This window comes from Microcebus murinus, chromosome 2, assembly GCF_040939455.1.
Source record: "Microcebus murinus isolate Inina chromosome 2, M.murinus_Inina_mat1.0, whole genome shotgun sequence".
In the NCBI taxonomy this organism is placed as follows: Eukaryota; Metazoa; Chordata; class Mammalia; order Primates; family Cheirogaleidae; genus Microcebus; species Microcebus murinus.
This window is the reverse complement of record NC_134105.1, coordinates 108,056,418-108,069,803: the sequence shown is the minus strand read 5'-3', so window position 1 is coordinate 108,069,803 and position 13,386 is coordinate 108,056,418. Positions and strand designations below refer to the sequence as shown.

General features: G+C 58.2%; 1 protein-coding gene across 2 annotated transcripts; it reads left to right on the top strand.

The window, feature by feature from the left end:
* The first annotated feature begins 6,045 nt into the window (after positions 1–6,045).
* Positions 6,046–13,176, top strand: IGSF8 (immunoglobulin superfamily member 8). 2 transcript variants are annotated; one of them, XM_076000280.1, is made up of 8 exons: positions 6,046–6,284; positions 9,346–9,723; positions 10,424–10,885; positions 11,257–11,664; positions 11,878–12,291; positions 12,402–12,435; positions 12,588–12,717; positions 12,915–13,176. In XM_076000280.1, the coding sequence occupies exons 1-8, from the start codon at positions 6,227–6,229 to the stop codon at positions 13,155–13,157; spliced, it is 2,127 nt and encodes a 708-aa protein (XP_075856395.1). In that variant the 5' UTR covers positions 6,046–6,226; the 3' UTR covers positions 13,158–13,176. The 2 variants fall into 2 exon arrangements, with proteins under 2 accessions (XP_075856395.1, XP_012604661.1); XM_012749207.2 differs by lacking the exon at positions 12,402–12,435 and having other exon boundaries at positions 6,047–6,284.
* The last annotated feature ends 210 nt before the right edge of the window (positions 13,177–13,386 follow it).

The window sequence follows — 13,386 nt, the reverse complement described above, 5'->3', positions numbered from 1 at the left end:
TTAGCTATCATTTCTGCCTGTGATTTCCAGTGTGCGGGCCTTCAGACTGCAACTTCTTTTTCCAGCTTGATCAGATCCCCAGCGCCCTTCCCACCTCGGAGGACAGAACTCAGCCTTTCCTAGGCTGCCCAAGAAGCCGGCCTGGGTTGGAAGGTTCGGGCTCTGAAATAGGAGGAGAAACCTTCTATCGGCTGTAGATGTGGGTGACCAGGGTAAGATGGACCCCAGAGGAAATCAGTGTCCCCTGTGGAGGCGACGTGGCCGCCAGAGAGGAAGGGCCCAGATTCCCTGTCTCATCACTCGCTGCTCACGCACTTGCTCAGTCACTCTGCAAATGTCTGCTGGGCTTCCACTCCTTGCCAGGCAACTGTGCTGGGCGCTGGAGCAAAGCAGAAAAGAGTTAATTTAACAATGGCCTTGAGAAGCCGGGAGCCAAGATGGAGAGGCAGATATAAACAAGCCCTGTAATTACAAAACTGCAGAGTGGGGAAGGCCATCAAAGGGCTGAGGACAGGGTGTGGGAGCAAGGGGAGGGGGCATGCTAGCACCAGGACTCTGGCTCATGCTCTCTCCCAGGGCCAGCTCGTTCACTCCCACTGTTCCATCTGTTTCTTTGTTTTTACAGTCTTTATTTCTGGCTTTGTTTTCCCTTTACTTTCCTAATAGAGAGCCTTTGGAAAAATTCCACCCTTGTTTCAGTTGGACTAGGGAAAAGGGGAATTGTTCAATCTTTAGCCAAAATAGCCAAGGGGTGCTGGGTTCCCGGAGCGTCCAGGTGGGCAAGCGGAGGAGGCAGGGGCTGCCCAAGGGAGGCTGGGGGACAGCTCGAAGCACCAGGTCAGGGAGAGGTGAGAGCGCAGGAGCTGCGCCTGGCTGAGCAGCCTGTGGTGGTGGCCACGTGCCTCCTGCCCTCTTCCAGAGCTCTCCTAGTCCCCCTTCCTAAGTTCCGATTGCAGCAGAGAGTCCAGACCCCCTTCCACTCGGATGCTCCTTCCCCACCCAGGGAGCTTTGGAGGGCTGGGGCCCCAGAGTTAGAAGCAGTCTTTGACATTACTTGCAGCAGAGGGCTCTGTGTGTTTGCAAGAAATCCCCCATTCCCTCCCCCCCCCACCCATAGCACCACCACACACACACACAACTCTCATTGTTTCCTCTTTGCCAGGGCCTCCAGCACTGCATTCATTCATTCAGCAAATATTTATTGAACACACACTGTGTGCTAGAAGCTGGAGCTATGTAGTGGAAAAGACAGTTAGTTCTAAAGGTTGCACAGGCACCAGATAGGTGAGTGTGTGTGTGTGTGTGTGGACATATGGATAAATGTGAGCAGGTTAGGGGAGCAGGAGGAAGAAGAATGTTTGGGAGTCGAGTAGCTTGTGTTTGATCTGGGCGCTGCCACTTGCTAGCTATGTGACCTTAGGTACATTATGTAATCTCTGCCTGCCATCTGTGAAATAGAGATAACCACAGCACTTACTCACGGGACTGTGAAGGCTAAATGAGCGTGTGCACGCACAGCGTGTACAACAGTGCCCTTCACGAAGCAGGTGTTCAGTACGTAGCAGCAGTTGCTATAGCTTCCTTCTCACCTCACTCAGAGCTGGATGTTGACAAATAACCCATTCTCCAAATCTGCCTCTTGCTCATGCTCGGTGACTAAGGGCGGCCACCTGGTGCTAACCACCTCCTACCCCCAGAGGCTCAGCTACAACTCTCGGCCCACAACCCGCTGTCCAACCAAAGCACTGCGGGCTCTGCCCTTGCTTCATCCCTTCCCACCCCAGGCTGCTCAGGTTGGGGAAGAAGTGCCTCCGCCCCACACTGCCCTCCAGACATATGTCGTGGGAGCCATTGGTCCCCCCTGTGCTGGCTGGGAATGGAGGAGTGGGGTGGACAGCATCGGGGGTGGAGCCCAGGCACCCACCCTGTGGGACTGGGGAACAAAGAACTTGTCGGGAGGGAGGCTGAGGGGATTCCAGCTCCTGGGGACTCATGCATGGCATTCCAGAGTGGGCGGCGGCTGGCACTCACCCTGGGTACATAAATGGCAGGGCCCCCTCAGGAGTCAGGGCCAGGTTGTGCCAAGGCCCCAGTGGCACTGTGGCTCCACTATTCTTGAACAGCTGTGCCGCCCCCTTGGCATAGGGTTTGAGAACTGGGGCAGGAGTGTGGGCTCAGCCAGGGCGAGAGGAAGGTTCAGGGAGTGGAGACACACACACACACACACACGCAGACACACGCAGAGTCCATGAGGCTGCAGATGCCTGGCCTAGCAGGAAGGAGGGAGAGCGTGGAGTGTGAATGTGTGTAGGTGTGTGTGAGCGGGGCAGATGGCTTCGCGGTTCTGGGGGTGTGCTCGAGTGTGCATGCTATCTGCGTGTTTACCTATGTGTGCGCACCACCGTTTTGGTGTGTCTCTGAATGAGTTTGTTGTCCGGGACAGGTTGTTGAGCTACTTCTGTCTTTGACTTTGCTTTAGACTCTCAGCAACTCAGCAAAGAGATTTTCCTTTTTGGGAGGGTGGGAAAATATAGCTCATCAGGGCAGTACGGGCCAACGCTTTATAAACACACATAGATCACAGGACATTCTTGTGTGTGATCCTTAGTGCCTGACAAAGCTGGGGTTCATACACATTTAGAAGAGAGAGAGCTGAGTCCTGTGTGTGTCTGTGTGTCCTTTCTATATGTCTTTATGTCTTACCATCTGCTGATTATGTGTGCTTGTTTATTTTACGTGTTTGTCACTCTGTCTCCGTGGCAGTATCTGTGTCTATAGTTGGGTACGTACCTAAGTGTGCTAGGTTTATGTTTAGCTTTGTGTCTAGTGATGTTTCCCTTTAAGAAGTAATGTAACAGAGTTAGAAGCAGAGCTTCCACGGTTAGACAGCCCTAGGTTCAAATCCTGGTTTGGACAGTAACCAATCCATTCACCTTGGACAAGTTCCTTAACTTCTCTATGCTTCAGTTTTCTCACAGGGATAATAATAGCATTCATTTCACATGGTTCTGGTGAGGATTAAATGAGATCATGTTGCGCACCTGGCACAGGTCGGAGTGCAATAATGGTCCTGCTTTTGAATGTGCTTCTCACTGAAAGCCATGTCCCCTTGATTGTGACTGCCAGGTGTGATATATCAGCCAGATTATAAACTGCTTTGGAGCAGAGCATGGGTCTTAATTATCTTTAATGGCACTTATGACACCTCAGTGCCACCTTGGTGCCTTGTACCGATGTCATCTGGAGGTGAAACAAATTAAACAAGTGTGTGAAACAGGACTGGCGTCTGATGCACGCCCACACCTGGTCTTGTGTGGTGGGCTGGTGGGAAGCTGGTGGTGGCTTAGTGACACCACAGTGTAGCCAGGCATCAGGGGCCCCACGGTCACTACTGTATACCCCACTCGTGTGTCTCTGCAGTCCCAGGCTTCCACCTCCTTCATGTCTCAGTCTGGCCTTGACACTCCTAGAAAGGCCTCCTTTCTGCTCCTTTCCCTGCTCAGCCACCCTGGGGCGCCAGCTGGGGTGCTGGTAGGCCTGTACGTTTTTAATGGGTGTGATGCCTGGTCACAGGCGCGCTCTCCAGCCTGCACGATGTATTCTTCTTTGCAGCATGTGCGTGTGTTTGTGCATCGCTCTGTGGGGGCGTGTGTCTGCGAGACGCCTTTCTGCATGAAGCCACTCTCCGTCACAGTGGGGACATGTGTCTATATGTGTGACAGCGCCTCGTGCCTGGGGTTTGTCCTCCTTCCCGGCTTTCCCGGTTACATAAGCTGCTGTGGGGCCAGTCAGGCTTGGGCTATGGCTCCCCCAGCTGGCCGCCTCTGGAACCCACAGTCCGGGGAGGGGCCTGGGGAAAAAGCTGCGTTCTCCTGTTTTGCCTTGAGCCTCCTCCCCTCTGAAGACACCAGCACAGTCCCCAGCACCTCTCCCCAAGCCACGAGTCAGGTCCCCGAAGATCCCTCTCATAACGCTCACACTGCAGGTTGGTTATCACTTGTATATGAAATGTCTCCCTAGCACATATGACCATGTTCCCTAAGGGCAGGGGACCATGTCAGCCTTGTTTACCAGGCTCTCCAGTGCCCAGCACAAGGCTGGCCCAATCAGTGTTTGTTGAATGAATGAGTTTACCAGGTGGAGAAGCTTGGGAGGAGGGACTGTGGAGCACAAGAAGATCTGCGGCTTTGGGGACAGACAGGCCTCACATCTTGGCCACTTCAAAGCTGTGTGGCCTTAGACAAGATAGTTAACCCCTTGAATCTCAGGTTTCTCTTGTATTAAATGACACCACCTTGCAAAATATGCTGTAAAGACTAGAACTAATATCCAAAAGGGGTTTATTGTGTAAGCATTTCATAAATGTCATCTATTATTATGATGATGATCAGTAACATCTTTCATCCCTCAAACAACAGGAAGGCATTGAGTCCACTCAACTCCTGCATAAAAGGAGAGTAGTTTCCTCCAAAAGCTTCCCTATGATTTTCAGTTTTCACATAGCACAATATGCCTGTGGATGGATTTAAATGAAACGGGGCTGGAGAAACCAGGCTGCAGATATGTCCAAGTGGGAATAAATAGGCACTTGCTTCCCTCTTCCTGGGCCAGTCCTGGCAGTACTGGGAGGTGAGGGCTGCACCCTTGACATGCCTTCAGGTCTGCAAACATTCTTCCTCAGAGTTTCTCCGAGTTCCTGAAAGTGGCTTCAATTGGCAACTGCATGAGCACTTCCTCTGAGTCAAACACTGTGCCATGCTCTGGGAATAGAAAGTCAAGGAAGGTCTGGTCAGGCCTGTGCCACTTCCCCTCTCTGGGCCTCGGTTTCCTCCTCTGTAAAGGAGGGTAGAAAGTGAGTGGGAGTGTGGGAGGATGAGAGGGGACAGGTAGGCAGTTGGAGGGTGAAGGGTACCAGGTGAGCTCTGGGGTCACCTCCCACTGATGATTACTTTAAAAAAATTTTTTTGAGATGAAATCTCACTATGTTGCCCAGGCTGGTTTTGATCTCCTGATCTCAAGTAATCTTTCCATCTTGGCCTCCCAGACTCCTGAGATTACAGATGTGAGCACCTGGCCTGATGGCCACTCTGATAGCTTTGGCTTTGCACACCTGCTGTTCCTTCTTCTGGTTCTGGCCTCTTCCTCCCTGCCCCTCCCCCATTCCCTCCCCCATAGTTGGGGAAGAGACAGAGCCCCAGGAAGGATGAATCCTTCGTTTTCTGGCCCTTCTCAGAACAGAGCAATGTCCATCTCTCCTCACTGGACATAGAGACTCCTTCACCTAAACCCCAGGTATAAACTAGGTCTAAACTAAACCTCTTAGGAAGCAGTTCAAATAATTCAAAACCGAAAACAAAACAAATCCCCCCTTACCTCCTAACTTGTGGTTACCCTGTGCCAAACACCTTATGTAAATTATCTCAATTAATCATCACAATAACCCTTTGGGTGGAAGTCGCCAACCTCAGTTCAATTTGCAGAGGAGAAAACTGAGGTTGAAGTTGGTTAAGCAATCGACCAGGATCACCCAACCAGGAAGTGTCGGCGCCAGGACGGCCCACCCCCTAGCCCATTTTCCTTTGGTATTGCCCTCTGAGGGCGACGCAAACAGGTCTCCAGTGACCTTCCGGAGCCCCGAAGCGTCCTTCAACTCAAACCCCTCACGTTCGGGAACTCCTGCGTCGCGCCCACCGCCACTTCAGCAGGGTTTGCAGCGAGGACTAGGAGCTCAGAGCAAATAACTGGATTCTAAGTGCGTGGCCACAGCTACCTCCCCAAGCCCAGGGCCCCTGCACCCAACTGTCCGGGAAAGGCTGGCAGGTGCGCAGTTGGGTGCGCTCTGAGCGAGTGTGGGTGGGGATTAGGATGAGCTAAGGCGCCACCAGCCCCCGGGGGCCGGGGGCTGGGGCGGAGCCAGGGCCGGGGGCGGGGTCGGGGCGGGCCCGGGGCCCAGTGCAGAGCCCGGGTTGGAGTCTGGCGGGGCGGGAACCCGGGCGGGGCGGGGACCGGGGCGGGGATGGTCGCTGAGGCTGCAGAGGGCGGGAGGGAAAGCAACGGGAGGAGGGGAGGTGGGAGGGGACTTGGCAGCTCCCGCTCAGCTCCGCTCGGCGCACCCACGCCTCGCTGCCCCGCTTCCTGCCCCCCACTCGGGCATGCGCCCCCTGCGGCCCCGGCCCCCTAGAGCCCGCGCCGACCCCCGGAGCTACCCCAGAGCCGCCCGCGCAGGATGGGCGCCCTTGGGCCCACGCCGCTGCCGCCGCCGCTGCTGCTGCTGTTAATGCTGGGTAAGCCTGGCCCCGTCCCAGTTCCCGGCCCCACCGGGCAGGTGCCTGCCACCCCCACCAGGCCCCCGGCCCCGGACCGGCTCGCCGCCTCAGCATTATGGGGCTCCTTGCACCCCCTCCCCTTCTCCAGCCTCCCCAAGCTCGCGCCCAACTGCCCCTTGTGGCCACCTGCCGAGCCAGTCAGGAGGAGAGTGAGGGTTCCCAGCTGTAGGCCCGGGGCTAGGACCCACTGAGGTGCCGCTCCACACACTGCCAGGCCTCTGGGCCAGGCCTCACTTCTCAGCCGGCATACCCAAGTCCAGGGGTCGCCCTGCCAAATGCTGTGTGACTCCTTTCTGCCCCACACTCAGCTCCAGGACTGGCCTTGGGTGCCCGCCCTGCGTAGGCAGTGCCTGCCTGGCTTCATAATTGCCCCAGAGTTGGCTGGAAGCCCAGGGGCCAGTTCTGCCCACGGTCTTTGAAGTAAGTCTCCCCTAATTGCCGTCCCCATCATCTGAGGTTGGGGGCAGTTCCCTCTCGCGCTGCAACTCCACCCTCTGCTTGGCCCCCTTTTGCCCTTTCTTCTTCCCCTCTCCCAAATGCACTCGGCTCTGCAGCCTCCCACCAGTTGTCACACCCCCTTGGCCCCAGCTTCCTTGCCTCAGGAGAAACCAGGTTCCATGGAGACTGATCCTGGGATCTCCAAGCACGCTGTGTCTGTCATGGTGGGTGTTCATGGTGGGGTGTTCTGGGCCAACCTTGCCTGGGTACATGGAGGTAGTGACAGCAGAATTGTTTACGGCCTGAACTGGAGGGCTCCCTGTAGGAGGTGGCCTGGGGAAGAGTGTGACGTGGAGACAGTGAAACTGCCTGCACAGATGTTGAGAAGACTGAAGCCCTTGAAATGAGGGTGCAGTGTGGGGGTTGGGGGTTGGGGATGTTGGTGACTTCAGAGATGCTGTAGTCAAGGGACAGGCTGATGGTAGCCTGGGCTGCCTGTTTCCAGACCAGAGCTCCACGGTGGCACCAAGCAGTCTTCCCTTCCCTGCGGTTCCTGGGCCCCATGGGGCATGGATGAGTCTTCTTCTTGGGGCCCTGGGCAGGAGGCAGGAGGAGGTACGGAGAGGAAGGAGCTGTGGGGCCCGGTTGCCTAGCACTTGGCTGGTTTTCCCCAGTGGGCAGCATGGAGCAGGGAGGAGCCTGGGGAGATGGGGAAGTGCAGTTCGCAGGAGGAGTGAACCTGCTGAGATCTAAGCACCCACTGTATTCATTTCACAGATGAGGAAGATGAAGTCACTTGCCCCAGAAAACACATTTAGTGCATGTTGGGACTAGGATTTGAACCCAGATCTGACTCCAAAGCAGCCCTCTCTGTGCTCTCCCTCCCTTCTGTGGCCAACACAGAGGAGGGGCCTGTCTGGGGAGAGAGAGCTGAGTGGCAGCTGATTTCCTAAGGCTGTGGGGGTGACTTTCCCATGGGGATCTCCAAACCTCAGCAGTTGTGGAGCCAGGAGGGTGGGAGGGGGCCCTCGGAGCAGAGTCTGCCCTCAGGCGGCCTGGGAAGGTGTCAGCTGGGCAGTTTCCACCTGCATCCTGATTATGAAACTGCCTGGGACAGGGCCCTCCTGAGTCACACACTTGCTCACTGTCAGAGCTGGGAGCTCTTCGTTCTCCAGTGTGGAAACTGAGGACTGGGAGAGGAAGGGACTTGGTCCCAGGCCATACAGCTGGGGGTGGGAGCCCACCTCCTGACTCCCAGCCTGTGCCCTAACCAACAGACCACGAGTTCTCCCGTGACTCAGCCAGAGGAAGAAAGAAGGGGCTAAGAGCCCAGCTGGGGGTGGGGGGTAGTTCAGAGGAGCCAATCTAGAGGAGCTGGAGGGCAGAATTTGACCACAGACTCCTGGGTATTTCCTCCAGCCCCTATAGAAAGGCCAGGGATATTCCCTGGGAGGCCTGGCAGTGAGTGATACTCTGGCTGGTGAGGTCAGTCCCTTCAGGCCTGGCCTTGGAGTTTCCCCCGTCTTCCTCCCTGGTTTTTTCCCCATGCAGGAGTTTGCGGGAGCCATCCAGGAATAGCGGGATCTTGGCCAAGTGGTTGTATAGCTCCTGCCTTACCTTTCTCACCTGTAAAATGGGGGAAGGGACTATGGAAGGAGAGACGGAAGAAGCCGAGCCCTCCAGGGCTGCCAGGGGTAGGGTCAGGCAGAGAGGTTCGGCCTCTGGGCCTCTGAGCCAGGATGAGAAGGGGTGAGAAGGGGTGGCTGGGGGTTCAGTGCCTCCCCACAGAAAGGGAGCCATATGTAAATCACTGCACTGCATATGCAAATGAAGGCTTTGTTAGGGAGTTGGGGAGTGTGGTGCGTCATCTGGGCTAGCCTAGCCTAGCCAAGAAGGTTGGCAGGCACTGGGGGAGGGGATCTTCTGCCCCTAGGCCAGGGCAGAGCCTGGATCTTTCCCCAGAAGCCCCAGCTGCCTCGGCATCCCTGTGGGGTGGGAGAAGCAGTGAGCTCATGGCACAGCTGCAGGGGGAGGGCATTGTGTGGTGAGGACTGACTCGGTCTGTGCCCCGTCCAGCTTGGGCCACTGGCTCCATTGTCTGGCCCAGGTGACACAGCTGAGCCAACCAGCCCTTCTGAGCAAGATTTTGCCAGCTCCCATCAAGCAAAGGAGGGGACATGTAGCCTCAGACTCCCCTAGCCAGCAGGCTCCCCTGACCAGGCCCTGAAGAAGGAATGGCAGACATGGAGGTGGGCGAAGAGGTGGGAGAGCGAGGTCCAGCTGGAACCCAGGGCTGGTTAGGTCAGGAATCAGACGCACTCCTCTTGGCCCGCTGGGGTCTGTCTGCTGTCTGCTTCTGGTGGGTCAGAAGTGAGATGCAGCTGGGTTCTGAGGCCAGCCTAGGCCTAGCCCACCTCCTTGAGCCTCAGGTGTCTGATGACCCAGCACCCTTTCCTTGTTCTCAGAAGAGGGTCCCAGCTGTACCAACTTTCCCCAGGTTTCCTTTCCTTTCACAGGCAGGGGTCAAGAATGGTGCTGGTGGGGGTCAGGCATCTCCAACCCCTTCCGCCTTCTCCCACAGGATTCGGGGGCTGGGCCCGGGAGGTGCTGGTCCCCGAGGGGCCCCTGTACCGCGTGGCTGGCACGGCTGTCTCCATCTCCTGCAATGTGAGTGGCTACGAGGGCCCTGCCCAGCAGGACTTCGAGTGGTTCCTGTACAGGCCTGAGGCCCCAGAGGCTGCACTGGGCATCGTCAGCACCAGGGATACGCGGTTCTCCTACGCTGTCTTCGGGCCCCGAGTGGCGGCTGGCGAGGTGCAGGTGCAGCGCTTACAGGGTGATGCCGTGGTGCTCAAGATCGCCCGCCTGCAGGCCCAGGATGCTGGCGTTTACGAGTGCTACACCCCGTCCACTGATGCCCGCTACCTGGGCAGCTACAGCGGCAAGGTGGAGCTGAGAGGTACTGGGCCCTGGGTTGGGGCTGGGGCCACACCTACCCTCAAGGTAAAAAGTCAGGGCTAGGAGGGACCTACCTAATTACCCCTCAGGTTTTGCAGCTGCAGAATTTGAGGCCCAGAGAGGTTGAATGACTTGTACATAGTCACCCAGCAAATGAGTGGCTGGTGTGGGACTCAAACCCAGACTCCTCATTCCAGTCCCGTTCTTTATCATGTCAGGCTACCTCCTGGGAGAAGGGGAAGTGTCCTTAAGGTGTCCAGTCCCCTCTCCATTCCTGATGGGGGGTGGAGAAGCCTGATGGGTGGAATAGACTCTACTCCTGGAGAATACAGGACCCGGATCTGAGGAGGAGAGTAAAGGTGGGGTAGGAGTTAGACCATGAGACCTTCTCCTTAAGTTTCTTTATCTTCTGAAAAGGAAGACAGAGCTACTTTTCTGAGTATTTCAAACAGGGGTCAGTCTCTAACATCAGAGTGAGTTTGCAGAGAACTTGTTCTGTGAAATTCAACAAGTATTTATTGAGCGCCTGTGGTGTGCCCAGCGTCGTACTTGGCACCACTGAGTTACAGAAGAAATAATACAACACGCAGGCTTTGCCCCCTAGGAGCTCACAGTCTACTTAGGGAAACGGGGTGTACACAGGAAGCAGTAACCAGGGCCGCCCGCTCCTGGCCCTCCCTCACTCCAGCCGTGCTCTCCAGTTCTTCCAGATGTGCTGCAGGTGTCTGCTGCCCCCCCTGGGCCCCGAGGCCGCCAGGCCCCGACCTCGCCCCCACGCCTGACGGTGCACGAGGGCCAGGAGCTGGCTCTGGGCTGCCTGGCGCGGACGAGCACGCAGAAACACACACACCTGGCGGTGTCCTTTGGGCGAGCCGTGCCAGAGGCCCCGGTGGGGCGAGCGACCCTGCAGGAGGTGGTGGGCCTCCGGTCTGACCTGGCTGTGGAGGCCGGAGCGCCCTATGCTGAGCGGCTGGCTGCAGGGGAGCTGCGGCTGGGCAAGGAAGGGGCTGACAGGTACCGCATGGTCGTGGGGGGCGCCCAGGCGGGGGACGCAGGCACCTACCATTGCACTGCCACCGAGTGGATTCAGGACCCTGATGGCAGCTGGGCCCAGATCGCAGAGAAGAGGGCCGTGCTGGCCCACGTGGACGTGCAGACGCTGTGTGAGTGCCACACATCCCACTGCGGGAGCTGGGAGGGACGGGATCCTGGTGGGCACCACGGCCGCTGGGGGCAAGAGGCGGCCATCGTCTGACTCTGGGGAACTGGTCTTCCAAGAGTGAGCAGCCCCATGAGCATCTGCTTTCCTCTCTACCCGCCATGGGTTTCTCTGCTCAGAAACTAGGTGTGGAGATTGGAGGGCTGGGGCTGAGGGGTGGGGTTCAGGCCCCTGGGTGGGAGAGGGTCCTACCCCGTGGGGGCAGACAGGCCTTGACGTTGCTGCTGTCAAGGAAGGAACTGCAGGTTGGGGAATCAGGCACCTCCAGGCGCCCTCCCACCTCCCTGACGCCCCTTCCCCACTCCTGTGTTCCAGCCAGCCAGCTGGCAGTGGCAGTGGGGCCCGGTGAGCGTCGGATCGGCCCCGGGGAACCCCTGGAACTGCTGTGCAACGTGTCAGGGGCGCTGCCCCCGGCAGGCCGTCACGCTGCATACTCTGTGGGTTGGGAGATGGCACCTGCAGGGGCACCTGGGCCCGGCCGCCTTGTAGCCCAGTTGGACACAGAGGGTGTGGGCAGCCTGGGCCCTGGCTACGAGGGCCGGCACATCGCCATGGAGAAGGTGGCGTCCAGAACCTACCGGCTACGGCTGGAGGCTGCCAGGCCTGGTGACGCGGGCACCTACCGCTGCCTCGCCAAAGCCTACGTCCGGGGCTCTGGGACCCGGCTTCGTGAAGCAGCCAGTGCCCGCTCCCGGCCCCTCCCCGTGCACGTGCGGGAGGAAGGTGAGTGGGGTCGGGGCTTGTAGAACCCTTTTCCTTCTGTTTGCACGGCCCCCTCTCCTTCTGCACCTGCTGCCTCCACACCTGAGTCCCACACTCCTAAGACTACCAAGACTGTGGGAAACACCCTGGGTTTGCCGGGCATTGCTTGGACAGCAGCCCTGGCCCCATGCCCGCTGACCTTCGCCCTCCGACCCCACGTCCTCTGTTGCGCAGGTGTGGTGCTGGAGGCTGTGGCGTGGCTAGCAGGCGGCGCTGTGTACCGGGGGGAGACCGCTTCCCTGCTGTGCAACATCTCCGTGCGGGGCGGCCCCCCCGGGCTGCGGCTGGCTGCCAGCTGGTGGGTGGAACGACCTGAGGACGGGGAGCTGAGCTTAGCCCCTGCCCAGCTGGTGGGTGGCGTGGGCCAGGACGGTGTAGCAGAGCTGGGGGACCGGCCCGGAGGAGGCCCTGTCAGCGTGGAGCTGGTGGGGCCCCGAAGCCATCGGCTGCGACTACACAGCTTGGGGCCCGAGGACGAAGGCGTGTACCACTGCGCCCCCAGTGCCTGGGTGCAGCACGCCGACTACAGCTGGTACCAGGCGGGCAGTGCCCGCTCGGGGCCTGTCACGGTCTACCCCTACACGCATGGTGAGTGCCCCCTTCCTCCCAGCCCCCTGCCCTTGCTCTTCCCTTCCCATCTATCGTCTGACCCTCCTGCTACCGTCCTCTCTCTCCTCCCCATTGCATCACGTGAAAAGTCTGGAAGATCCAGCTTTCAGCGTGTCCGCCCAGGTCTTCCATGGAGGGTGCTGCGGGCAGGCAGTGGGCAGGGAAGGGGTGTCTGCGAGTGGGGGAGGGGAACTTGCTGGGGAAAGTCCTGGAGACAAGGGTGACGGGGCGGAGGGTGATGGCACCACTGACCACAGCCATCTTCTCTCACCCAGCCCTGGACACCCTACTTGTGCCCCTGCTGGTGGGTGCAGGGGTGGCCCTTGTCACCGGCGCCACCGTCCTTGGCACCATCACCTGCTGCTTCATGAGGAGGCTGCGAAAACGGTGATCTTCACTTCCCAGGTGAGGGAAAAGAAACCCCCAACCCTGTCTCCCTCAGGCTTCCCACCCCGAGTCCTGAGCTGAGCTGCTCCCTTCTGGGGCCAGCTAGAGGAGGAGCGGCCGACCCAGTTCCCCAGGGGCCTGTTGGCAGGTGAGGGCCAAGAAGGAGCCCCAGGCAGGCCGCTCTGCCCTCAGCCCACACCTCGCTCTCTCTCCAGGTCTTGCAGGTGTCGACTGTCTTCAGCCTAGCTCCACGTTCTCCTCTGGTTGCCCGGATACCCGCTCCCTCTGTCCAACTTCCTTTAATTTATTTGACCTCCCTCCACCCAGAGTGGGAGTCATGGCCCCCGTTCCCCACTCCTTCCCTCCCCCATTCCTCCCGCTGGCCTTCTGTCTCGATCACATACCCATCCTACAGGGAGGCCATTCCCTGTCCTGGAATTAGTTTTTCTAAAATGTGAATAAACTTGTTTTATAAAATCCAGGCCTGGCTATATCTTCCCCTGCCATGAGGCTGTAAAAGGCTGGGGTGGGGTGTGTAGCTGGGAGGCTGCAGGGGATTGACAACCTATTCTGGACGACCCAGGCCTCTCTTCCTACCACACACACCATCTGGCCTCCGTGGACCATGCTACCCAGCCCAGAGGGGACACCTGGGTTCCATCTGCTGCCTGAACTGTCAGTACTCAG